At 36.3% G+C, this 27288-nt stretch overlaps 1 protein-coding gene across 6 annotated transcripts; it reads right to left on the reverse strand.

The window, feature by feature from the left end:
* Positions 1-8812: 8812 nt before the first annotated feature.
* On the reverse strand, positions 8813-26860 carry LOC110288863 (killer cell lectin-like receptor 4). Of its 6 annotated transcripts, none has more exons than XM_021155102.1 (7): positions 26731-26860; positions 24754-24890; positions 22707-22796; positions 21618-21824; positions 19199-19341; positions 16771-16874; positions 8813-9253 (listed from the first exon to the last, which is right to left on the reverse strand). In XM_021155102.1, the coding sequence occupies exons 2-7, from the start codon at positions 24863-24865 to the stop codon at positions 9118-9120; spliced, it is 792 nt and encodes a 263-aa protein (XP_021010761.1). In that variant the 5' UTR covers positions 24866-24890; positions 26731-26860; the 3' UTR covers positions 8813-9117. The 6 variants fall into 6 exon arrangements, with proteins under 6 accessions (XP_021010761.1, XP_021010759.1, XP_021010760.1 ...); XM_021155100.1 differs by having other exon boundaries at positions 24754-24917; positions 26731-26822; XM_021155101.1 differs by having other exon boundaries at positions 8814-9253; positions 24754-24917; positions 26743-26829.
* Positions 26861-27288: the final 428 nt, after the last annotated feature.

The raw sequence follows: 27288 nt of genomic DNA on the forward strand, positions 1-27288 counted from the left end.
TCCAATGGAGGAGTTAGAAAAAGAACAGGAGGAGATGATGGGGTTTGCAACTGCATCGGAAGAACAGAAATATCAACCATCCAGATGCCCCACAGAGCTCCCCAGGCACTAAAGTATCAACCAAGGCATACAAATGAAGGGACCCATGGATGCCACCACATATATAACAGAAGATGTCATTGTTGGGCATAATGGTAGAAGAGGCCACTGTTCTTGATGCCCCATTGTAGGGGAATATGTTGGCAGGGAGTTGGGTGGGTAAAGGAATACCCACATAGAAGCATGTGGAGGGGCAATTGGATAGAGGATTTCAGGGGAAGGGTGTAAAAGGGAAAGGGGATAACATTAGAAATATAAATAAAGAAAGTATCCAATAAAAAGTAAAAATGAAATGTAAATAAATACAATATCCAATAAAATCAGAAAAAAAAAGTCCCAGTTAAAACATACCTTTGTGCCCCAAATTCACCACCCTCAAATCTACATTCTTGCAAATAAAGGCATGGTCAATCTTTTCACAATACCCCTCGGGATACCAACTTTTGTCTTTGTGTTTTATTGCTGGAAGGAAATAGCAAGACCAATGCAACACATATAAAGGACAATATTTATTTAGGACTGGGTTATAGGTTCAGATGTTCATTCCATTACTAACACTGGAGCATGGCAGCATCCAGGCAGATGTGGGCTAGGAGGAGCAGCAAATTTCTACAGTTTGATCCAAAGCCAGACAGGGGAAATTTGTCTTCTATATGGCTAGGTAAAGGGTTTCAAAGCCTACTCCCACACTGACACACTTGCTCCAACCAGGGCATACCTCTAAAATTACCAAAACTCCTAATAATCCACTTCCTAGGTCAAATAAATTTCAACTACCATACCTGGATACACTCAAACTTGGTCAAGAATCTTCATTTTATTTTGGGAAATTTTCAGTACCAAGCAGCAGGGTGGGTCATAGACCCAGTGGAAACAGAATATGTTCCAAGACCTTTAGGACCATTGTCATAAACCTCTTCCCCAAACACAACCAGCAAGAGTCAGGGAATAGCAGCGCCAAGGAAGTAGCAAGAATATAAGAACCAGGTGTTTCAGAAAAGCTCTGTGACATGATCACAAGTGGACATGACAAAGCTATGTCACACAGGACAGACAACACAGCAGCTGTGGTTACATATATGCAACTACACAAGATCAAGACAGCTAAATTCCTGCCTAGATGGGGAGGACCCTCTGCCCTTAATGAATCACTACTGTTAGGTTACAGGTGCTGCAAATAGAGATTAATTCTTTTTGAGGGTGTGGTCCTTGGTACATTTCCTTTCTCCAGGACGTGCCCTACAACCATGGACCTATGAACATTACTAATTAATAAAACATGGTTAAGGATAGAACATGTTAGGGTACATGCAGGGAAAGTTTGAAGGGGCAAGGAGGTGATGATTAAGATACGATCAAATTTGCTTTTATATCTATTAGATTTTTCAAGAAAAATAGATACTATTAATAAAGAAGATCAAAGAAGCTTTCTACCATGTCAGAAATGAACATAAACCTTAGTGTTTATAAACTACAATACCTTGAAATGGAAAGTAGACATACGTATGTACATTATAAGAGTTTATTCTTATTTTTCTAAGTGACAGTTGTCCTACTAAGCAGTGCCTCAGTCCTGGGGATTAACAAGTGTACAGCCAGCCCTCAGCTCAGAGGAAACAGAGTGAAGTCTTTAATAGTGGTCCTCAGTCTATGTATTCCTTTGCCAGAAAACGATGGAAAACAGAGTGGTCTGTGGAAAATGTTATGATTCATGGTCCCTACTTGCCTTCATGGTGTCCACATGCCAGGCAAGAAGGAATAGGCAGAGCTTGGGCGGTGCAGAACTGGTCTGTTTCAGAGTGAGCACCAACTGTAGAGACAGGCTGTAGGAGAAGTAATTTTCTTCTGGAGATTTAGTCTCCTGATTAAGATGAACAACTTCCCAGGGCCTTCAGAGAGATAAACTTTGTTCATACTGGTTTATTTGATGGTGTTGTGAATGCATATACTTTTATTTGTGGTGAAACAGGAATTAAATAGCTTCTGTGTTAAGGAATGTCCAGGAAGGAAGTTCACCGGCTAAATATTAGGAGGCTGTCTCCAAACTTCCTTACCTTGAAGAATTAAAACCATCTGAATCTGGGCTTCATTAGTTGTGAGACCTTTAATGACTGCTTTTATTTCTTGAGAGGTTTTAATGCTTTTTTCAGTAGTTTCTTCTGATCTTCATTTACCTCTAGTATCTTTCTAGAAAACTTCATATTTCCTTAAGATTTTCCAAATTTGTGGAGTAATTGCTTTTGAAGAAAGACCTTCTTATTCCTTCCCCTGAAGACATAATATCCTGAGAAATCCCAGAAGATTGACAGCATTCACAGCATTTAGTAAGAACGCATTGAAAATCCCACAGTTGCTGTTAGGAGCCCAGTGGTCTTGGAAAACATCACACCTCAAAACTCCTGCCCATTGAATACCACTCCCCTTCTGCTGGGACAGACTGCTAGCTAGTCTGCTGCCCTGAACATACCACAACCTGAGGTATCCCAGGAGATTTGCTGCACTCAGGGCATTGGACAGAAACCACAGCCTTAGACATATCAGTTGATCCACTGCAATGAGAGTAACTGACACCACAGCCTGGAGGCATCCCAGGAGTTACTTTGCACACAAAGAAATTGGGTAAAAAACACCAGAGTCTGAAGATATCCCAGAGGTTCTGTTGTGTGTAGGTCAACAGACCCAACAGACTCAAAGCCTTCCTGGCATTTTGGTGCACACAGGGAAACAGAAACCACATTCCATACAGGTCTCCTCCGCATAAGAGCTTGACCACAAGTTGGCTGCTCCTCCAAAGATCCAAAAGTCGGAAAGCTTCCCAGGATATCTACTGCAGCTAGGGCCAGAGATCAGCTGTTTCTCTGCCCCTCTGAAGATGCCCTCCCCCTGATGGCCAGTTGAAAACCCTGACAGGAGATCATCTACAGCCAGGGCCACAGGCTAAACTGGAGACCTGAAGTAACCCAGAGGCAAAAGCAATCTCCAGAGAGTCACCCAAACCAGCAAACTCCAGGGAATTTGTTCAATGTCTTTTATTATGTCTCCCCTTTCATTTCTGTTTTAGTTTATTTGGATTCTGTCTCTGTATCTATTGGATAGGTTTGCTAAAGGGTTTGTTTATTTTCTTGATTTTCTAAAAGAACCAACACTTGATCTTGTTTATTTTTTTGTATTATTTTATTTGTATCAAACTAATTGATTTCAGCTCTGATTTTTATTATTTTTACCTTCTACTCCTCTTTTTTTTCTGGCGCTTTCATGTATACTTTTAACTTTTTGTAAGAGAACTTTCTAATTTCTTTGTGGCAGCACTTAGTGTGGGCTTTCTTGTGTTTTTACTGTTGAAGTTCAGCCTTATTTTGGAAGTCTGATTAGAGACACAAAGCACTATTTCAATTTTCTTTTACAAGTTGAGGGTTGCTTTGTGACTGATTATAGGGTCAGTTAAGGAGAAGAATCCATGAGGTGCTAAGAAGAACATATTTTGTTTTGTCTTTGGGTGAAATATTCTATAGATGTCTGATATATCCATTTCATTCATAGCGTCTGTTAGTTTCTTTATTTCTCTTACTAGTTTTTGTCTGGATGACCTGTCATGTCATGAGAGTCAGGTGTTGAAATCTCCCACTATTAATATGTAGGGTTTGATTAGGGATTTAAATTTACTAATGTTTCTATTTAAAACGTGGGTGACATCATGCATTGTTTCTGAGAATTGAGATAATCATCTTGGTAGAATTTTCCTTTGATGAGTAAGAAGTTTCAATCCCTGTCTCTTTTGATTAATCTTGACTGAGAGTCTACTATATAAGATATTAGAATGTCTACTGCAGCTTACTTTTTGGGTCAAAAAAAAAAAAAGCTTGGAAGTCTTCTTTTCCAGCCATTTACTCTGAGGTAATGTCTATTTTTATAGCTGAAGTGTGTTTCATGTATGTAGCAGAATTCTGGGTTGTATCTTTGCATCCATTCTGTTAGCCTGTTTGTTTTATTGAGAAATGAACCCATTGATATTGAGAGATATTAATGACCAGTGGTTGTTATTTCTTGTTATTTTACTGTTGGTGGCTTTAGTGTGTGTGTGTGTGTGTGTGTGTGTGTGTGTGTGTGTGTGTGTGTGTATCCTTTCCCTTATTTTTGCCTGTATGGAGTTACTTATTTCCTGTGTTTCTTGAATGTAGTTATTATCCTTGGGTTGGAATATTTCGTCTAGTATTTTTTATGCTTTATTTGTGAATAGATAATTTTGAATTTGGATTTGTCTTGAAATATTTTATTTTCTCCATCTGTGGTGATTGAGAGTTTTGCTGGATATTATAGTCTATGTTGAAATCAGGATTTTTAGAGTTTGCAACATATCTGTCCATGCCCTTCTAGAATTTAGAGTCTGAGTTCAGAAGTTCATTAATTCTGTATGTTCTGCCCTTTACCCATTTCATCATTTTATATTCTTTTTTGATCTGTAGATGTTTGTTTTGTTTATTAAGTGGGAGGAGAATTTCATTTTCTGGTCCATTCTATCTGGTGTTCTGTAGACATGTGTATTTTATACATAACTCTTTATTCAGGTGGGGATTTATTTTCTCTGACTTGTTGAATATATTTTGTGGGCCTTGGAGCTGGGACACTTACATTTCTTCTATCTCTATTATTCTCAGCTTAGTTCTTTCAATGAAATTCCTGATTTCCTGGAAGGTTTGTGTCAGGAAATTTTTAGAGTTTTTTTTTCTTCAATATATTTTTCAATATTTTCTCTTGTATTTTTACACCTCAGATTCTCTCATCCATCTCCTGTACTCTGTTGGTGATGCTTGTATCCTCTTCTCTTCCCTAGATTTTTCATATCTAGAATTCCCTATGTTTATGTTTTCTTTATTGCTTCCATTTCTATCTCTCTTTATTGCTTCTATTCCTTCTGGGAAAAAAATTGCTCCTGTTGTGACAGGCTTCTGATTGTTATCCTAGGTTTGTATGGTTCTGGATCTACAGGTCTTTATGATTCAGGATGTGCAGGTCCGTTGAACTGTCACAGATCTAATGAAAATGGGCACATGAGTGGATGATAAATGGAGATCCCTCTGATATAGTTGCTAGCCAGGGCATCTCAGCTTGCTGCAGAGGACTTGGCAAGTAGGGAAGATGGCTGGTGAAGGGCTATATTGTAGCTTTTAACTGTGTTTCAATTAAGATAATTTATTTTATTCATCATGTAATACTCAGAAGAGAACTGGTCTCCCAGGAGTGTGGCACACATGTGAGTACAGGTAAGACCACACTTTCTGCTCCAAGGGACCCACCTGGAGACCTCAGGCCACAGGAACCAAGGAACAAGCTGGGACATGGGCCTTCTCATTTATATTTCTGTCCTGAACTGACCCTGAGCCACAGCTCTCCATAGTCAAATACTGCCAGGACAGAGCTGGTCTTCCAGGAGTGCTACACATCTGTGAGCACAAGTATGACCAACACTTCTGCTCAAATTCCTGGACAAAGAGGAACCCTCCAAGAGCCATCAGGACCTATGAACCAAGGAACAGCTGAGGACAGGATCCTCCTGGTTTTCATTTGTACACAAAACTGACCCCATGCCACAGCTCTCTTATGCAAATTCCACCAAGATAGAGCTGGCCATTCAGGAGTGCTGACAGGTTGACAGGGGGGATGAGCCATAATCAGAGACAAGAAGATTAGATAAAATGGGAGATAATCAGATGGCATGAGGCAAGGGCAAGAGCAAAATCAACAGAAAACAGGGATACTTGGCATCATCAGAACACTCTTCCCCAACTCAAAGAGCTCTGGATACCCCAACGCACCAGAAAAGCAATAATATACTTTAAAAACACATCTTATGATGATGATTGATAATTTTCAGAAAGACAAAAGTAACCCCCTTAAAGAAATACAGAAGAACACAGGTAAACAGGTAGAAGATGTTAAAAATTATGCACAAAAATTCCTTAAAGAACTACGGGAAAACACAACCAAAGAGATAAGGTATTGAACAAAACCATCGAGATCCTAAAAATGAAAATAGAAACAATAAAGAAATAATAAGGAAGACAACAATAAAGATAGAAAGCCTTGGAGATAGATCAGTATTCAAAGATATGAACACCACCAAAAAAATAAAAGAGATAGAATACATAAATTTAAGAGCAGAAGAAACCATAGAAAATATTGACTCCACAATCAAAGAAAATGCAAAAAGCTCCAAATCTCACAATCCAGGAAATCCAGGACACAATGGGAAGACCAAACCTAAGGATAGTAGGTATAGAAGAGCAAAGATTCCCAACTAAAAGAGCCATGAAATATCTTCAACAAAATTATAGAAGAAAATTTCCCTAACATAAAGAGATGTCCATAATCAAACAAGAGACCTACAGGACTTGAAATAGACTGTACCAGTAAAGAAATTCTTCCTGTCATACAATAATCAAAACACAAAATGCACACAACAAGATAGAATATTAAAAGCAGTAAGGGAAAAGGCAAAGTACCATATAAAGGCAGACCAATGAGAAATAAATCAGACATCTCTCTAGAGATTATGAAAGCTAGACAATCCTGGGCAGATGTCATACAGACCCTAGGAGAACACAAATACTAGCCCAGCCTACTATGCCCATGAATAAAACAAAATTACACAATATTTTTCTTCAAACACAGCCCTAAAAAAGATAATACACAGAAAACTCCAGCACAAGGAGGGAAACTACACCCTAAAAAAAAAGCAAGATATTAATCCTCTTTATTCAAACCTTAAAGAAGATAGCCACACAAACATTATTCCACCTCTAACAACAAACATAACAGGAAGCAACAATCACTATTGCTTAATATCTCTTAACATCAATGGACTCAATTCCCCCAATCAAAGGCATAGACTAACAGACTAGATATGTTGACCAGACCCAGCATTTCGATACATTCAGGAAACACATGTCAGTGGCAAAGATAGAGAGTACCTTAGAATAAAGGTCTGGAAAACTATTTTCCAAGCAAATGGTCCCAAGAAACAAGCTGGAGTAATATCAAATAAAATCAACTTTAAACCAAAAGTCATCAAAGAGATAAGGAAGTGCATTTCATACTAATCACAGGAAAAATCTACCAAAAAGAAATCTCAATTCTGAACATCTATGCACCAAATGCAAGTCAACCCACATAAATAAAAGAAACTTTGCTAAAGCTCAAAGTGAACATTATACCTCACACAATAATAGTGGGAGACTTCAACATGCCATTCTCATAAATGGACAGATCATGGAAACTGATACTAAACAGAGACACAGTGAAAATGACAGTAGTTATGAATCAAATGGATCTAACTGATATTTATATAATATTTTATCCTAAAGCAAATTTATATACCTTCTTCTCAGAACCTCATTGTACCTACTCCAAAATTGACCATATAATCATTCACAAAACAGGCCTCAACAGATAAAAGAAGATTGAAATAATCCCATACATTCTATCAGATAACCATGGACAAAGGCTTACCTTCAATAATAACATAAACCAGAGAAAGCTCACATACATATGGAAGCTGAACAACACTCTACTCAATGATAAATTGGTCAAGGGAGAAATACAGAAAGAAACTAAAGACGTTTTAGAATTTAATGGACATGAAGGCACAACATACCAAAACTTAAGGGGCACAATGAAAGCAGTGTTAAGCAGAAAACTCATAGCTCTAAGTGCCTCAAAAAGAAACAGGAGAGAACATACTTAATAGCACATCTAAAATTGCTAAAACAAAAAGAATCAAATACACCCAAGAGGAGTAGATGGCAGGAAATGATCAAATTCATGGAACTGGAATTAATCAAACTCAGGGCTGTAATCAACCAAGTAGAAACAGAAAGAATTGCTCAAAAATCAAGAAAACCAGGAGCTGGTTCTTTGACAAATCAATCCTTTCTTTTCTTTTCTTTTCTTTTCTTTTCTTTTCTTTTCTTTTCTTTTCTTTTCTTTTCTTTTCTTTTCTTTTCTTTTCTTTTCTTTTCTTTTCTTTCTTTCTTTCTCTCTTTCTCTCTTTCTCTCTTTCTCCCTTCCTCCCTTCCTCCCTTCTTCCCTTTCTCCCTTTCTTTCTCCCTTTTCTCTCTCTTTCAATCCTTTCTTCTTTCTTTTCTTTCTCTCTCTTTAGCTCTTTCTTACTTTCTTCTTTCTCTTTCTTTCTTTCTTTCTTTCTTTCTTTCTTTCTTTCTTTCTTTCTTTCTTTCTGTCTGTCTCTCTCTCTCACTCTTTCTTTTTTTGTTCATTTTTTTAATTAAATATAGTCTAATAAGAGTCAAACTGAAAAAGGAAACTTCAGTTCAGAAAATGCCTCTATCAGATTGTCTAGTAGGCAAAAGATCATTAAGTACTTTTTGACTGATGATTTCCTATTGCAAGTGCCATCCCTGGACAGCTGGAATAAAAAATCAGTCTGAACAAGATAGAAATTCTATTCCTTCATTATCTCTTCTTCAGTGCCTGTCTTTGAGTTCATGTTTGATTTCCTATCCTGACTACCAACCATAATGTACTGTAAGATATAAAATGAAATAAACTCTTTACTGTCCCCTAAAATAAAGAAGAAAGGAAGAAAGAAAGAAAGAAAGAAAGAAAGAGAAAGAAAGAGAAAGAAAGAAAGAAAGAGAAAGAGAGAGAAAGAAAGAGAGAGAAAAGGAAGGAAGGAAGAGAAAAAAGAAAGACTCAGGCTAGTTATTAAGGTTCTTTATTTACTTCTATTGGAGTTTATGCAAACAAATAAAACAGATGCATCCAAGCTTTGGGGGACCAGAGAAGATCTGTCCAGTCTCCACAAGGAAAGAAGATGTCCTCTGCTCTGTCATATCATGTTTCAGAGAATATTCCCAAAATCTTCCAGATTTTCTCTCTCTCTTTGCACTGCAGACTAAGTCCAATGGTCAAACACTTGTTTGTAAGGTGTCATGAATTATACAGGAAACAAATGAGAGTCAGAAAATTTCACTTTTTTTTTTACCTTTAACACTCATTGGAAAGTCAATGAGGGAATGTATCCAGTCTCTTCCCACAAATACAGATGAATGATTGATCACAGTTACCATTGTCTAGTCTTGTTTTAGATAACGACACACATCCTCCATCTCTTATAATGTATTTCCTTGTGTTCAAGGCACTGAAAAACAAAAACAACAAGGGGCAACCCTTTAATTTTGATCATTCACTGTAATGTCATGATTTTAAATAATTGTATTCACTAAAGAAGACAGAACATTTAACCTATTAATCATAATTTTAACACTGGAATATGTTCCTTTGTGTAAGTTCATTAAAATGAAATGATCTCTGTTACACGTTACACACACACACACACAAATCCTCATCTTTTTTCGTACTCGCAATTTTTGGTCAGTGAGGAAAACTGATTTTCAATATTTCCAGGAAGTTATTTTATGCTGAACCTGTTCTCCCACCTGTTTATATAAATGCTAGGAAAAAGTAAAAACATGTATATCACACAGAACACAGTCTTATATGCTTGTGGTGTAAGGAAAAAGGGAAGATATGAAACACAATCACAGATGAAAGCTTGTAACTATACTTTTGATTTATATACTTTGGAATTCTCATTCCCCACATCCTAGATAATGGACTTTCACAGAAACATGACAATCTGCAGGATGATATATTACAAGACATAAATAACCCCTTAAATTTTGTTTAAATTCTGCAAGATAAAAAACAGAGAGGAAATCAGCCCATATGCTGAAACAGAATGACTGTGAGTTCTGGGACAGCCCTGGCTATGTAGAACAAGTAGAAGTCAAAAGATAATTATTTAATAAATAAGATCTTCTTTTATAAAACAATATAAATCATATTTCTACTCAGGCTGATATATAAGCAGGGTTGGATCAAACCTCACATTTTCAGAGAAGTAATGCAGTCATTGTTTTTCCCTAATAGAGTAATATGACTAAAGAACACACTCAAAATGAAGATCTTCAATGTTACATTTATCTAGTTCTAGTGGACAAAATTGTAGTCCCAGGATTTTAGAATTGAAGGAAGAAGGATTCAAGGTTCAGTGCTAACTTTCTATACACAGGGAGCTTTAGGCTTGACTCAGTTAATGACACTCTTCCAAAGAAGGGAAGAAAATGAAAGCTACCCTTATTACATGTGAATGAGATTTCAAAGAGACCAGTCTTTTGTAAAATATGTCACTGTCTTTGAATTTTGGGTTTAAGATGAGGAGAAATTGAATATTGATACTTAACATAATTAGGGATGTAAAAGAAACAAGGAATATAAATTAAACCAAGTGTTGTTTTGAGCGTAGACATAACAGGTAAAATACATGGGTATGCACATAAAGTAGTTATAAGACAGTCTGGTAGGTACAGTTAAGGAATCATGTGTGACTGTTGAATAAAGACAAAAGGAAGAAAGAACCAGAAGAGAGCAGTTCATAAAAGATAATGACTAGAAAGAATTAAAATTTATATTCAACAATGATTCAGACATGAATTTACATGATGACTTTTATAAATTTCAAATATTCATAATTATCAGAATTTGGAAACACATGTTCATATGTGATGGAAAAATATTGTGGAATATTAGTGCAATACAAAAATGCTTTGTGCCTGGCGTTGATGGCTCACTCCTTTAATCCCAGCACTTGGGAGTCAGAAGCAGGCAGACTTCTGAGTTCTAGAACAGCCTGGTCTACAGAATGAGTTCCAGGACAGCCAGGGCCACACAGAGATATGCTGTCTCAGAAGAAAAAAAAGTACTTTGTAAGAAGGAGAATGAAACACTGATCCAAGAAAAAAGCTTGAGTTAGCTAAAACATCATAGCGAAAATAATAACAGTGGAAGATGCAGAAAAATAGAAGCAAACACAAATCTGTAAATAGTACATAACACGCCGCACTAGGCCTTACTCAGTTACAGTACAAGAAAGCACATGCCTGCTTGCCTGAGACCAGATGAGGGTGCAGAAAAGAACTTTGGAAGGAGAAAAAATTGCTCTATTTTATTTTTGTGGTGTCTATTACTGTGATGAAACACCATGACCAAAGCAATTTGGGAAAAGAAAGGATTTGTTTTGCTTAAACCTCCACATTATTGTCTGTCATTGAGGAACTTTCTAATTGAGGCATCTTCTCAATTCCCTCCTTTCAGGTGACTTATATCAAGTGGATATAAGACTAGTTTGTAGAATGGTGCTTGAAAATATGTGCATATTTATTAAAACTCATATTCCTCATAATTTCCAGTGGATGCATTTATATGCAGACTCAACTTCAAGGCTTGGATTTTTGAATTTAATTTTCAGACAAACAATGAGCCAAACTATTTTACAACTTAAGGACATTACATGTGAATGCACTGTATGATCCTGAATTCAAAGACATATTGATAGTGATAAGATCCAGAACACTAACCATTGCAGATAATGTGGGTTATGGACTAAAACATAATACTAGATACATATTGAATATTTGAGGTTTAGTAGGATGCTACACAAGATATTGCTTCATCCTAAAAAGTGTTTCTGTTCTAGACAACTTTTGTATTATTTTCATTATCATCATTATTATTATTAGGCTTCCAAAGACATAGAATCTAACTCTAACAAATAGAAACTTAAAATTACATATTAGTAATTAAGTGTGCTGTCGAAGCAGTGAATTTTGAAATAGTTGATCCTAGTGAGGCCAAACTGTGTATTATTTTTCAGGATTATATATCTGCTTCTGTATCATTTGAGAGACAGAAAATGATTTCTCAAGACTTGAGCAATGTCATCCATTCTACAGATGAAGCTGCTCTTTGTACCAGGGGAGTCTAATGAGAATGCCAAAGACTAGCAGGAAAATACAGACATCCACCAAGCTAATTGGATCTGAAATGTCAAAGAGAAAAATCTTAAACAATGATCACCTTTCTTTAACTTTGGATTTAACCCAGGGAGAAACATAGTATTAAATTTACTATAGGAACAGAAAAGGAAGATAAATGAAATCAAGGTAGTTATGAACAGACAGGAAGAGGAGAGAGGAGACTGGATTCAGTGTACACAGTACCCAGCCATGAGATTTTATTTGGGTACAATCAATGAAGGATGTGTATTGAATGTGAGCAAGGAGCAAAAGAATCCATCAGACACCGACCCTTCAGAAATACACATGGTGCATATATGCTGCATCATGAGATCTTAACTTTACTCCCATAATGATGCTCACCTAGACCTGCACACAAGAAACACAAGTGAGGTTCACGCTGCTAACTGGGTTCATTAGAAGATGGCATTGAAACAGATGTGCAAGCTTTTGTACCTTTGCACTGGAGTAAATGCTTGTGGTGGCTGCAGGAACCTTCTCACCACTGAACTCCCCTAGTCAAACCTCAGGTCTGACTCTAGTAACACCATCATCAGGAAACAGTTCTGTAGCATAGTCAAGGTACAAAAAGATACTTAACTTTGTGGATGCAGGCATCTTCTCTCTTTCTGGCAACTCTCTTTAAATGTTGCCACTTGCTCTCTCTAAATGTGTAGGCTTCTAATGGATGTAAACAAATTTATTAACTCTGCCAAACACAGAGGCAAATACCAGGAATCTAAGTGCTTGGGAGAAAGTGCCTGAATTCTATGACTAGTCTGTGTGAAATGATAATTTTATAGAAAATATTAATAATAATAATAATCTCATTGATTAGAACTTATTAATATATCTAATAATTCTATTAGTCTTCTGGCCACTTCTGTGACAGCCTACTTTAGAATGTCCTTCAACAAAAGAGAGGAAGGTATTTTCTGGAACCTAGCTGTCCAGACTAACAGGGCCACATTTATAATATAATTGACCCAGAATGAGACTGGCTATGTTCCAAGATACTGAAGAAAACTATTTCTGAGAGAGTTATAACTGTGGATATGATGCCTCAGATAGTTTCTGTACCTGCTGAAGAAGAAGCTCAGTGAATGCCACAAAGTAAATGACATTATGAACAGAACTAGACAGAAACAGAACATACATCTCAAGAAAAAGAAACAGACATCAGAATTAAAAACTTGCACGTGTAAAATAAGCATGATGGATATCATCAAAATGATAATAGACAACCAGATACCCCTGTCCATAGATCCCACTCCAGAGAGATGAAGACATGTGGATAAAGAATTCAAGGACCGACAGGGTAAAATGAATCCTTAACTGAAAATAACAACAAAATAATAAGAATTACTTTTATTTTCAAATTATATGAAAAGGTACTTAAAATATATATAACTAGGAAAGTTATTAAAGGATACATAGGACTATGAGGTGATTTCCTAAAATTTGTATTTGTAAAAGGAAATTGACAATCAGCAAAACAGGGAAAACAAGGTATTACTAATGTAAGAGGGCTATTCTGATAATCAAGGACAAATGTGAATAAGTACTGGAAAATAGAGGATAGAATAAAATAAAGGATGGGTTAAGCAAAACTAATGATGTGTAGAAGGTCTTATGGAAACCCAAGAGTTAATAAGCTTATAGTTGACCAACACAAAACACAGTCCATGTGTTCTTAATGATTTGGAGTTTTATGTTTTGTTTTGTTTAGTTTGGGTTTTCTTTAATGTGATTTGTCTGTGTGTTTCTTTGTTTGTTTGCTAGGGGGCAATTTTTTTCTTATTGGGCTTTTGTTTCCTTGATTGATTGATTTTATAGGATTTTTTTGTTTTTTGTTTTTGTTATTTTTCCTTGGGGGAGAGGGAGAAATACATGAAGTTTATTTGGTTGGAAGGTAGGAATGTACAAGGAGTATTTTGAGGAGACAATATGGGATCAAAATATATTCTATGAAAAAATGTAATTGAAAATAAAATTTTAACAAGTAGGTGAAAGAGTAGGATGCAGATACACAACCAATGGATAGAAGCCAAGGACCTCTGCAGTGGAATTTGGGAAAAGCTGGAAGAATCTGAGGCCAACCACCTAACTAACCCCGATCCCTGAGATCCCTCAGTCACTGAGACACCAACCATTCAGCATACACGAGCTGTTATGAGGCCCCCTACAAATATACAGCAGAAGACTGCCTGGTCTGACCTCAGTGAGAGAAAATGGACCTAACCCTAGAAAGACAAGAGGACCTAGGTAGTGAGGAGGCCTGGTGCTGTAAGTGGGGTGGGTATGGACATTGTCTTGGAGACTGTTGGAGTAGGTGTGGGATGAGGAACAGCCAGATGACAGATCAGGAGGGGCATAAAGACTGGACTGTAAAAAATGATTACAGAATCATAAATTCATAAATAATAGAGAATATAAATAAATAAATAGATAGATAAATAGATAGATAGATAGATAGATAGATAGATGATTTAACTTCAAAGAAGAGTTACAATTCCAGAAGTTATGTTTTTAAAAGAACACCAAAGTGCAAAGCCTAGGATTCCTTCAGAGTTATGACTTACTAGTCAGGGAGACAATAGGGGTCTCCCACCTAGCAAAGGCTATTGTTACTGTCTTTGGTTACTTTGCATAACTACATGGTAAGGCCCTATTGCTGAATATTTTCCACACATTAACATCAAAACATAGATAAATTAACCTCAAGCCAATAAGGAAATGTCTGCACCAGGGATGGTTTTCTAAGTATTATTAGGTGCTTTGCATCTTGCAGGAAAGAAAATTTACAAATAATCCTATTGTGCACTGGACACTGCATCCTGCAATGCTGACTTGCTTCAGAACAGGCAGATGTGCCCAGTATTACTATTGTTATAGGATAAATAGATACTTTCTTATTGGAGTTGTGGAATTTACCACAGGGAAAACATATTTGGTGTTGTAATTCAAATCAACAGTCTGAGATTGTGAAGGTCATAGGCCCTAGGTTGGAATTTGCTACAATTACTCTGCTAAGTAGTTAGGGGTTAAATTGCATTCTCTTTTTTCCATTAAATATATGTACTCTTAAAATAATTTAACTCCAAATACAACTTTTGAATTTACATTGAGTCGTAATGACAATTTATGTTTCAATTGAAATGTCAGGGCTCACTGGACACTGTTACAAAACAAAAACCCTTTGTTTACTTTTCAATGGTCAGTTGTATTAGAGTCCAACAATTACCTGTTAACTGGATCTCTGTGGAACCCGAAATCTATAAAGGTAAGTCTGTTTTCAAAACCTACTGCAGCCATTCTAGAAACCCTGATCAAGGTTTAATAGATACATAAGGAAAATTAAACAAGAGGACCCTCATGGTCTTTAACATCTGATTGGCTGAGAAGACAGTTAAAGCTGAGCCAGTGCTAACGGGAGAGGGGGGGTTACTGATAGAGAAACTAAGGGACTAAGCAACCCAACAGCAGTGGAACACACAGCACCTTCACATTCACCATCAGCAACACTCACACTGGATGGCGCACAGCAGCCGTCCATGAGCAACACAAAAAGCAAGCATCAGTAGTTTTACCCAGAGAGTGGCAACTGGAGTGCACAGGCAGGTCCTAATTCTACAAAGCATAGAGTGGGAGCTTCAAAGCACCTCTCACGGTGTACAGAAACACCTAGAAGGCTTCCCAGGTGACGCTGGCTTGCCTTGTGAAAGCTGAGGAGCAGAAAGGCATTGGTTGCTGTTGCTGATACAGCTTAAAAGAACCGGAAAGTTACACCATAAAAGAGAGAAACCTAAAACAAAACAAAAAAAGACTGTTTGAAAAGTAAAAAACAAAGCAAAAAAACCTAAGTAGTAGCTAAAGAAATAGTGGGTCTTTGGGGTCAAGCCATATTTTTAAGGCATGTTAGAACAAACTTTCATTTATCTAGTTGCTAGGCAGATCAGGCTTTAATGAAATATTGATGGGCCAGCTCTCCTCTGCTCCCTGCCATTTCATGTGCTGATGAGTGTCATTTTCCTGTCTTTGGGTTTTTATCCCCATCTTGGCAAACATCATGCACAACTCTCAGTCAGATTTGCACAGGAGGAACAGGGAGAGGGAATAACACAGTTTGGCCTGGGGAAGTGATGCCCGGGCACTATGAAGGGCTGGTGTAAACACTGGGCCTTAGGAAGAGCCTGCTCAAATGCCTGGCAAATGCTTCCACATCACACCATGAGAGGCTTTCTCAGGCTTCACACCCTTTACATGTTTTCATGGGCCATCCATAACATAAAGCTTCTAATACCCAATATTGTAAATTGCTATTCATTATGGGATTTTAAAAAATAGAATGAGTAGGACAAGTTAAAGATCTCACCTGGAAATGGAAGGCAGGCATACATATGTATTTATACATAAACATACCTTATATTTTTAAAAATCAATAATTATGTAAGTGAACAAAAATAAAAAAAATGTCGCATGAATGTCTGTGAGACTCAATTTATCTCTCATAATCATTCAATCACTTCACATCATCTCAACTTGATTACTTTCTAGGGGCCTTTTCAACTTAGAAGACAAAGACCTGAGATGGATGCAGTATTAAGCCTCTTTTGTTTATCTCCTAGACTATGCATCTTTCCTATGTAACACTTGTTCACACCTTTCTTATGCAACTTGTCCTTCCCCTGAGCTCCACAGAAAATGAGGAAAGCCATGTGATATGAGATAAAAGTCTTTGCACACAATCCTCCCAATTTCTACACCAGTGTTAGAGTCTGAAGGGCTCTCAGAAACTCACAGTTTAGACGGGCCATTGTCAATCCATGCCCAAACTTTTTTCTTATTATCATATGACAATCCAATCCAGCAATTATCTGAAGGAACCATGAGCTGAAGGAACTTCTGCAAAGGAAACAACAGACCTTACAATAAAATTTCTCTCTGATTAGAGAAGAACAATAAGGGTAATTCCCCAACATTCCTGTGTCATTCTCTGCTGGCCTATCTTCCCACTGCTCAGTTCCACTGTGCTCATTTTCTAAAGTGGATTCCTACTAGTAGCACATTTAAATCAAAACTATGTCAGTTCAATAAGTTATTTATAATAAAACATCCAGTTGTCCTGAGATACTGGGTTCATGGCTTGATTTGTGCCTATGTTTCTTAGACATAGACCTAGACTCCCTACTTACACACAATCTTCTGGCTCAAGGCCCAGAAAAATGTATAGATCATTAAAGAACTTCTGATGCTCTATGAAATTATTCAAATGTAGATTGTGGAATACTTCATAACAATTTGGGAAGTGTTCATTTGGGAATTAATGCCCTTTCTTCAAAGAAAATTGATAAAGATGAAAATTGCTCTGTAAAACACTGTGCTTTTTAGATCCATGCTCCAGAGAGGATACATAAGTGATAGAACTGAGTAGATTGGGAGATATTTGCTAGTGTTTAGTTAATTTTACATGTGACACCTGAGTGGCATGATGCCTAATTAATAGTATTATATTTTAAAATACGAATGTGTTTAAATTTAATTATGTGTGTTCTCTCTCTCTGTCTCTCTTTCTCTCTCTCTCTCTCTCTGTGTGTGTATGTGTGTGTGTGTGTGTGTGTGTGTTTCTATGTGATTTCCTCATTTTTGCTGGTATGAATTTACTTATCTCCTGTGTTTTCCTGTATATAATTACTTATCCTTTTAGGTTGGATTTTTCCTTCTTATATTTTCTATATATCTGGATTTGTGGATAGATATTTTTTGAATTTGGATTTGTCTTAAAATATCTTCTTTTCTACATCTATAGTGATTGAGAGTTTTACTGGGAACAATAGTCTACGTTGTCAGTTATGGTTTGTCATAAGTTGGAAGATATCTGCCCAGATCCCGTTTACCTTTTAATTCTCTACTGAGAAGTTGGATACAATTCTGGTCATTCTGCCTTTGTATGTTACCTGCCATTTTTCCCATGTTGCTTTTAATATTCTTTCTTTCCTCTGTAGATTTTGTATTTTGATAATTATATGATAGGTGTATTTTCTTTTCTGGCCCAGTCTAATTGGTGTTCTAAATGCTTCCTTTAGGTTTATTGGCACCTATTTCTTTCGGTTGGGAATATTTTATTCTGTGATTTTGTTGAAAATATTTGTGAATTTAGAATTGGGCTCTTTAAGTGCTTCTATTCCTAATAATTTTAGGTTGTGTACTTTCAAGGTATCTCAGATTTCCTGGGTGTTTTGTATCATGATTTTTTTTTATATTTAGCATTTTCTTTGACTAATGAATCAATTTCTTCTTTTGATTCTTCTATGCCTCAGCTAAACAGAGAATTCTCAACAGAGAAGTCTCAAATGGATGAGAAGCACATAAATAAATGCACAAAGTCTTTAGCCATCTGGGAAATGCAAATCAGAATAACTCTGAGATGCTATCTTACACCAATCAGAATGACTATGATAAAAAACAAGTGATAGCTCTTGCTGGCAAGGATGTGGGGCAAGGGAAACACTCCTCCATTTCTGATGGGAGAGAAAAATTACACAAATAGTTTGGAAGTGCATTTGATGGTTTCTGATAAAACTAGCAATACTTCTACACAAGACCCAGTTTATCCTGGGCATATACCAAAATTAAACAGGAAATGTCAGAATCTTGGAAACTTTGTTTTCTTTTAAATTGGCATTTCTAGCGATGGCTATCTTATATTACAGAACGAAAGGATACTATATAGTAATGATTATGGATAGTTTCAGTGATAATAACCCTGGGACTCACTGGTCAAACTATGTAATCCCACATTTCTCATATAATCCCATTTTACAAACAGGCCCAGGGCTCAGCTACTTTCCCTATTGTCATCTGATTTCTCATCTCAGGCTGCCTCACTTTCATGTTCCAAAGATCAAACCCTAGACAGAGGGAGTTTTCTTGGCACTCTAAGGAGATAAATGACTGTCAGTAATAGAATATGCTGTACCAAAGGATTAAACTTCATCTGGGAAAGACATGCTTTCTGAAGAACTCTCTTCTAGACTCCTGAGAAAGGGAGGAGACTGAAAGATAGAAGTGTTTCTATACAAACCAGTCTCTACTTTACAGTTTTGTTCACATTACAGGAAAACAATATACAAATGTGAAAAAAGAAAAAAACTGAATTCAGTATCTCATTATTCAGGGTTAGAGACTGGGCCTAAGAGAATAAAAGACCAAGTAAGTGTCTGCAGTACCAGTTCATCCTCATCATCTATCTTCAGAAGAGATAAGCTGGCATTCTGGCAGGTCTGTTTACATCTACTCCATGGTTTTCTGTCCATGACGAAATAATAACATTTCATACCATAACAGAACCAGTATACTTTAACACCTCTGCCTGCAACAGAGAAAATAAACTGTTAAACTTATTGTTCTTTGGTATTCTGTTATCAGAACAATATATTTATTAAGATTTCTTAAGCCTGTAGTTTTTTTAAAGGAAAATCTCACGAGTCTCAAAATTGAGATTTTTTGATACCGCGGGACCCCTGCATCTCCATGTTCTATGAATCATTGTTAATAACATAGAGATATAGAAATAGTTCCTATGTCAATCATGGATGAATCAGTAGAGAAAACATAGGATATACACACAAAAGAAAAGTGTTTATCCTTTAAAGGGAAATGAATCAGTCTGGCATAATGAGTTATACCTATAATCAGTGCACTCCAAAGAGAGAGGCAGGAGGAAGGCAGCCTAGTGTAAGTGGTCGTTTTCATACTAGCCTTGGCTCTACAGTGAGTTCCAAGTTATCCTGTGCTACAGAATGGCATCATGTCTCACAACAAACCCAAAAGCAAGACACTGACTTAAGTAACAAACATCACTGAACTTGAGGATAGTTTGCAAAGTGAAACACACTGGATGTAGGAACACACAATAGGATTCCATGCAGATCAGGTTTCTAAAAAATCCAAGTTCTATGAAGCAGAATTTTGTGAGATATCACGGGCCAGAAGCAGGCAATGAGCACTTGCTACTCAGAGGCAGTTAAACTGATGACAGAATTCTTGACCTGTAGTAAGGCATTGTGCTCACACTGGTCTATACACATCTGTGCACTTAGCATTATGCCAAGATCTGTAATTAATGATCTTATCTTAAGAGATATAAGAGATATATGACAGAGGTTTTCGTGTTGGTAGACTGTTCTGATTATGTTGATGTCTTCAGTGTTGTGCCCACATGTCCAAATGTTAAAAGTTGAATATATTGAAATGCATGAAGCTTGAGTTGAAAGATCACCTCAATAAGAATATTTTGTTTAGAGGGGAGCTGGGAATGTCCATGCTCTCATGCTGTATATATACATAAGTGTGTGTGCGTATATATGTGTATATATATATATATATATTTTTTTTTTTCATAACAGGGTTTCTCTGTGCAGTCCTGCCTGCCATAGAACTCACTCTGTGGGCCAGCCTGGACTTGAACTCAAAAATCCCCCTGCCTCTTCCTCCCAAGTGCTGGGATTAAAGGCATGTGCCACCACTGCCAACTACATACTCTATTAAGTAACTTTAATTCCAACCTTCATTTTTCTCTCAGGCTGTCATGGAATTTGCTGGGGTGTCCTGATATTCCTAAACATTAAGATCATCCTCCTTCAACCTCATAATTATAGGAATTATTTCATCATGCTTCCCTTTACAGATAATTAAGTGGTGGGTTTTTTAGTGATGAGAACTTTTTCATGGGTCTAGAATATTTCAAAGGTTGTTTTGGAGGGATTTTTCCTGCAACAAATTTTATAATGTAGTAGTCAATTTAAATATATTAATACTGACATAATGAGAATCATCATATCCTATCACAGAGTGGTGAGAATATATAAAAGAGCTCTTTGTTATCTCCAAATCTTATAAAAATAACTAATGATTGTTGATAAACTGTGTCAGTTAAAATAACCAGTCACACTGAAGTTTAAGAAAGGTTCCTGTGCCAATTAATCTTATCATCTTTCCAGCCTCAATTACCATATCATTGACAGAGTTGCAGCATGCACACACTATGGTGAAATTTACTTGTCTTCTGCAGGGAGAGTCCCTTATTTACCAACAGTCCAATGTTCTCAAGACATGTCAGATCAAAAACACAGACTCTCTCTCTCTCTCTCTCTCTCTCTCTCTCTTTCTCTCTCTTTCTCTCACACACACACTCACCATCACACACACACACACACACACACACACACACACACACACACATTCATTTTAAAAGTTAATCCAATACATGCTCTAAGTCTACTTTAGTGTTAATAGTTCATAAATACCCACTTACTAAAAACTTCCATATTCTGTCAACAAAAAAGTTGGAGATTCATATTTTCCCATGGACCAAAACAATTATAAATTTTCAGGGGTACTGATTTGTAATTCCCTCCCCAGATGGCTGTAGGAGTGCCAAACTGAAACTGGATTTCAGAAACTATAAGAATCTCCTAATCGAAAGATGAGCTTCTGAGTTTCCAGATCCCTAATGAAATAAGGAACCCCCAAATGATCCCAAAGATCACCAGTGTCTTGAGCTGCTGGTTGATCTTCACATTTTCCAGAGAACGAATAAAAGATAATAATGCAATTCTGTATTTATGGTCTTCCCCTGCAACATACCTGTGTGCTGTAAGGAATCTAAAACAGCCTTGGTTTTATTATACAATCTGTTCTGGTCCCTGTTGGGGGATTTCAGAAGATCACACTCTATAGACTTATTTTTCAGCAGTTCATCCTTCAAGTTGATGTCACTTTGCATGATTCTGCAGTTATCATGGTGGTTTAGAGTTTCCTGCACTTCATGTTTTTGTTGACTATACTGAAAAACTAAGTTAGTCACAGTTATAATAATAAAAATGGTTATAAGAAATATATTTTAAAATTTAAGGTAGAGAAAAAGCTTCATGTTGACAACCAATGCATATTATTTCTTTCATTGGTACTTTAACATTTATAAATTAGCATTTCAATTAAGTCACTATAGAAATGGATACTTCAATTTTTCAATAAGTTAGATTTACTGTAAAACAAATCACATAGCTGAATAAAATTATGGTGGAAGTAACTTCCATTCACTTCATTTTTGCAGCACAAATTTACATTTAATTACCTAAATAAATATTCAGTGAATACTTAGCAAAGAATGAAAATGTGAACTAATAAAACACATTAAGAAATGGCACGATTGTTATTGGAGTATATGTAATGCAATATATCCACATACATAGTTATGTTTTAGCATAACCTGAAAGTGATTTCCTCTGCTAATGTAGAGAAATTCAATTAGGTTCAACCTTTAATTTCTCTGTACAGATGAAGTCTTCTTACTTAAGCATGACCTCAGTATACATTGAAAAATTATAAAAAGAAGGCATTCAATTATTTGCACAGCTCTTTCTCAAAAATTTTTTTACATTAGATTCAAAATCACCTGAGATCACAAAGTAGAATATCACCAAGTCCTCAGAAGGAACATGACCAAAAATGAGACCGAACAAGGGAACTCTTAACATCCCCAAGAGCTAACAGATTAAGTAAAATAGAGAGCAGAACACTGCATTTTGTTGGGAAAAAATATTATAACTCCAGAGATTCTGACTCGTCCCCTGATTATAGGAAGAAGAAAGTACAGCATGTATAACTGCATAGTTCATGTGTAAAGCTATTCTTTAGGCAGAAGGTCAAAGAAGGTGTATCTCAGTTACTCACTGTTTGTCACAAGCACTGCAACAATTACCAGTCGAAGGGAAATGAGGATTCCGAGAGCTATCACAATGAACTGCCAGGGAACTGAACACACTTAAATCAGCAAAACAAAGTAAGAAAATCTCTATTAATAGGCCAGTTCTCAATACTAATTACAATTTGTGTAGCATGGAAACAAGGGAAAAATTTGTACAAGTCTATCATATGAATTGACTAAAAGTATACACTAAAAATTTTATCTTTGAACCTAAAATGTACAGACTCTAGAAATCCTACAAATATAAAGTCTCAAAACATTTTGAACAAGGCCTTGGCTTGTACAATGAATCCTCCTGGCTCAGCTTAGAAGGAGCTAGATGACAGGCAGGTGCCCTCACCCAATTCTATAGGAATAAAAGGGCATTCTACAGAAGGCACTTGACATATGGATACTATCCAAATACAAAGTACCAAGCAAGGGAATGCAGTCCAACAAGGAAAATAACCGAGGATGGAGAGGAAAGATAGTGGGATGGGTGTTTTTGAGAAATGTTATGGAACCACAGTTGTTCTGGTTCTTACCTATATACACTCCCATTTTGAAAGTGCCTACAAGTTAAGAATCACTTTTTTCCTGTAAGTTCAAAATTGCTCTATATAATACTCAATATTTTGATGTATCTAAGGCATTTGGAATCTGAAACTCATGCCTTTGTTCACCATTATATCAAAAAAGAAAAAGATCTCTTCTTGGAGCACAGCTCTGGCAATGTGTATAGAGCAAGTAAAATGGACAAAATTTGACATTACCTTAGTTTCAATAATAAACAAAATTATACTTGATATTTTGGGGAACTCAAACTGGGGTTTGCTCATTCCCACATAGACTAATCGTCTTATCCCCTCTCCCTTCATCTGCAACTTTATTCTCAGGAAGAAACTTCCTCTTCTGATGCACAACTGCTTTTGCTTAGTTACATTAAATATTTGGATATTTATGACTATTAAAATACTTTTCTCAAGAGTGAAAGCATTGTTTCTAATGCATACGCTTCATTTCCTGAGGATTTTGTTTCTTTAGAACGTTGCAATTTAGGTTGAAAGTTTGGATGTTTATGACAGTTAAAACACTTTCATCTTAGCCAGGCATGGTGGCACACACCTTTTATTCCCAGCAATTGGGGGATAGAGGCTTGTAGATTTCTGAGTTTGAGTCCAGCCTGCTCTACAGAGTGAGTTCCAGGAAAGCCAGATACAGGAAAACCCTCTCGAGACAAACAAACAAAACAAAAATCCCCACTTTCTTCTTGTATGAAAGTATTGTTTCTTTTCTTTTTCTTTTTTCTTATTTTGGTGGGGGTGGGGGAAGCTTTCAAGATAGTACTTCTCTGTGTAGCCCTGGCTATCCAGGAACTCACTCTGTCAAACTCAGAAATCCACTTCCCTCTGTCTCCCAATTGTTAGGATTGAAGGCATGCACCACCACTTTCAGATTAAAATGTTGTTTCTAATGCATAAGCTTCATGTCCTTAGGAGTTAATTTCTCTAGAACATTTCACAATTTTTTAGACACTAGATTTAATATTAGTTTTAAAGATTTCAGAATTCTTCTTGAGTAGACTAAATACTACTACAACTAGTACTACTACTACTACTAAGAATAATAATAATGTCCTAATGGTTTAATCTATCCTTGATTCTCAAATAATTTTATTATTATTATTATATTATTATTATTTTGCAGATTCCCATTATTCTACTCAGTATATCTGATTTATTCCCTTACCAACAAGCACCTAAAAAGCAGAAAGGTTATATTTTTTCCTTCTGTTTTTTTTTTTTTAATTTTAAAACATGATTGCTTTATTTTTAAAACTTCATTTTGACCAATTTCGTACCTAATTACCCTCCAACTAATACTCTTTACTTCTCTCTCAACCTCATGCATAACTAAGCCCAGATGAAATGGAACACTATACATTTCAAAAGAAGGTAGTGGGATATTTTTAAATTACTAAAAATTTAAAGGGCATTTTTTTAAAAAGTGATTTTAGACACTTAAGGCACTTACCTCTGAGGCCAGCTTTTCGAGGCTTCCGTGTCTCCTCAATCCTCACCTGGTTCTGCATCCCTGAAGACTTATGGAATCTCACAGCTGAGAAAGTGACCTCCGGCTCACTCATCTCGGGAGTATGTAGAGTATGTTCTCTTTTAAAATATGTTCTTGAGTGATTTCTAAATAAAACGTTAAAATGCCAACTTATTGGAATGCACCTGGATCTGATGATAAAGAAGGTTAGGAAAGAGTGGGGTTTGACTAACTCTGTAATCACCCAAACACAGCAACATGGACTGACTTTGCTTTCCATTACATATGAGAAACATTTGCAGATTTGGGTTAAAATTGTTTATATTTCTTTTCTTTTTTTCCCTTTTTATTAGGTATTTTCATCATTTACATTTCCAGTGCTATCCCAAAAGTCCCCTATACCCTCCCCCCTACACTCTGCTATGCACCCACTCCCACTTCTTTACCCTGGTGTTCCCCTGTACTCTGGCATATAAAGTTTGCACGACCAATGGGCCTCTCTTTCCACTGATGACCGATTATATTTCTAATGGTAACAGCAATTTCTAGGAAATACGGAAGGATTAAAATTTATTTCTAAGGCAATATACTTATGGACACAGCCTGTTTGTTCAAAATATTCAGCACATAAAAATGTTAGGTAAAAATGCTACCACTGAAAATCACTGAAAAAAAAAAGACAATCTCTTCAGATAACAGAGTCAAAGATTTAGTAATAAATAAAAATGTTGCTTTAAAATTATTTACACATCTTGATAAACAAATGAATACTAAATGATATTTCAGCCTTTTAAAATATATGACTCTCATAGTTTTCCAGACAATACTGCAGGTAACTCAAGACACATAAATATCTCTTGGTTTGAAGCCCTAGTCAGCTGAGACGTCCAACCTCTCCACCCAGCCACAGTCTACACATTCATCTCCATGCTGGGACTAGGTAAGTGGATTCAAAAAGATCCTACTGAGTGGGATATTTCAGTCCAAAAAGGCAATACTGTATATTCTCTCTCATCTGAGGCTTCTGGCTCAAAGTCTTCAGAAATGATTTGTTATCTATAACTGAAGCAACCAGGAAAGTAGAAAGGGGACTTTGCCAATGGGGTCCCATGAGAAACAGAAAAAGGCATAGAGGATACAATACAACATTTCAATCTTAAATCTACACAGTCATGTCACATATAACAAACTCATACATAATATTGCAAGAGGAAGTGATATGAAAAAAAATTCACTATGCAGCTTACTTGTTCTAATGCCCATAAAAGATACAATCTGATAATAGGTATCAATGTATTAGTAAAGAGTAAACATTTGTAACTGTCATTACCCTTACATTAATAACTGAGCTAAGAGCCAGCAGATAGTAAAGACAAGCTGCTCGAGTGATAGCATTTTTTTCTATTTTTTTTTTTTAATTTATGAAGTTTTCTGAAGTGATTCACCATTTGCCTTATTTCTTGAAAAAAGACATCCTTCAATTACAGAATACTTTTCCAAATTGTTATTTATTAATATTGCTCTTAGGTTGGGTGTGCACAAGCCAATGTGCATGTGTCCAGAATACACATTTTCAAAGTGAGTTCTCCCACTCCACTTTTCTTTGATTTACAGGGATCAAACTCAGGTATTCAGTAGGCAGTACATTTACACACTGACACACTTTACCTGGATACTATTATCACATCTTTCAAGTAGGTAATATATAAACATGTAATCCAGTTAAAGAGTGAACTCAATAAATTCCTCTACCTTGCTATCTTAGCGCAGAAGTTCCTGCATACTCTGAAAGAAAATTACTTGTGCAGAATAACAGTTTCCACGTGCTGCCAGATTTAATCTAGTATAACACAGCTAAAAGGGCTCCCATTAATCCTGCTCTCATGTCACACCATATGAAATTCTCTAGAGTTTATTTGAAAATTTTATAGAAAAAACAATAAAAGCAACTATTGTTACCTGTGTCTCTACATGAAGTGATGTGGGTAGAAGGAATGGATGCCCCAATCGGGATTATGTGGGCCTTTCCTGCTCTGTATCCTCTCAGAGGCTCCAAGAAGAAAGGCAGAACTAAATTTCCTCTGAGTAACATTCAATCTCATGGTTTTCTGCCCCTCCTCTTGACCAAATCAAAAAGAGGAAATTGCTTTTGAAAGCTGAGTCTGAGAGCAAGGGAAGGAAGCAAAATATTTTGCCAGATGCTGCAAAAGAAATGCCTATACATGATATTTGAAGGCAGAAAAGATGAGCATTACTGCACAGAGAGCAAAACCTGTGTCTTTAACAAAACCATTGGGAAAAAGATGCACTTAGACTTGTCTCTTCACAATTTTTTAATTGACTATTGGAAATCTTCTATTATGTTGTTATTTTTATTTTTTGATTTTGAATCATGCTAATTGCATCTTAGTGTTTATTAGAGATGCCTTTAAGCACATTTCCACTGGTAAAGTCTGCCTGTACATGCTTCTAGATTTTTAATCATAGGTAATATAGACTGTGAATATTGATGTCATT

This window comes from Mus caroli, unplaced genomic scaffold (assembly GCF_900094665.2).
Source record: "Mus caroli unplaced genomic scaffold, CAROLI_EIJ_v1.1 scaffold_6321_U2_1, whole genome shotgun sequence".
Lineage (NCBI taxonomy): Eukaryota > Metazoa > Chordata > Mammalia > Rodentia > Muridae > Mus > Mus caroli.

Coding starts and splice junctions, on each gene's coding strand:
- LOC110288863 (XM_021155102.1), bottom strand. CDS start 24,865: ATGAGTGAGCCGGAGGTCACTTTCTCAGCTGTGAGATTCCATAAGTCT. Junction 21,825..22,706: donor TGCAGTGCTTGTGACAAACA/GTGAGTAACTGA, acceptor TGACTAACTTAG/TTTTTCAGTATAGTCAACAA. Junction 19,342..21,617: donor AGATTCCTTACAGCACACAG/GTATGTTGCAGG, acceptor TCTCTGTTGCAG/GCAGAGGTGTTAAAGTATAC.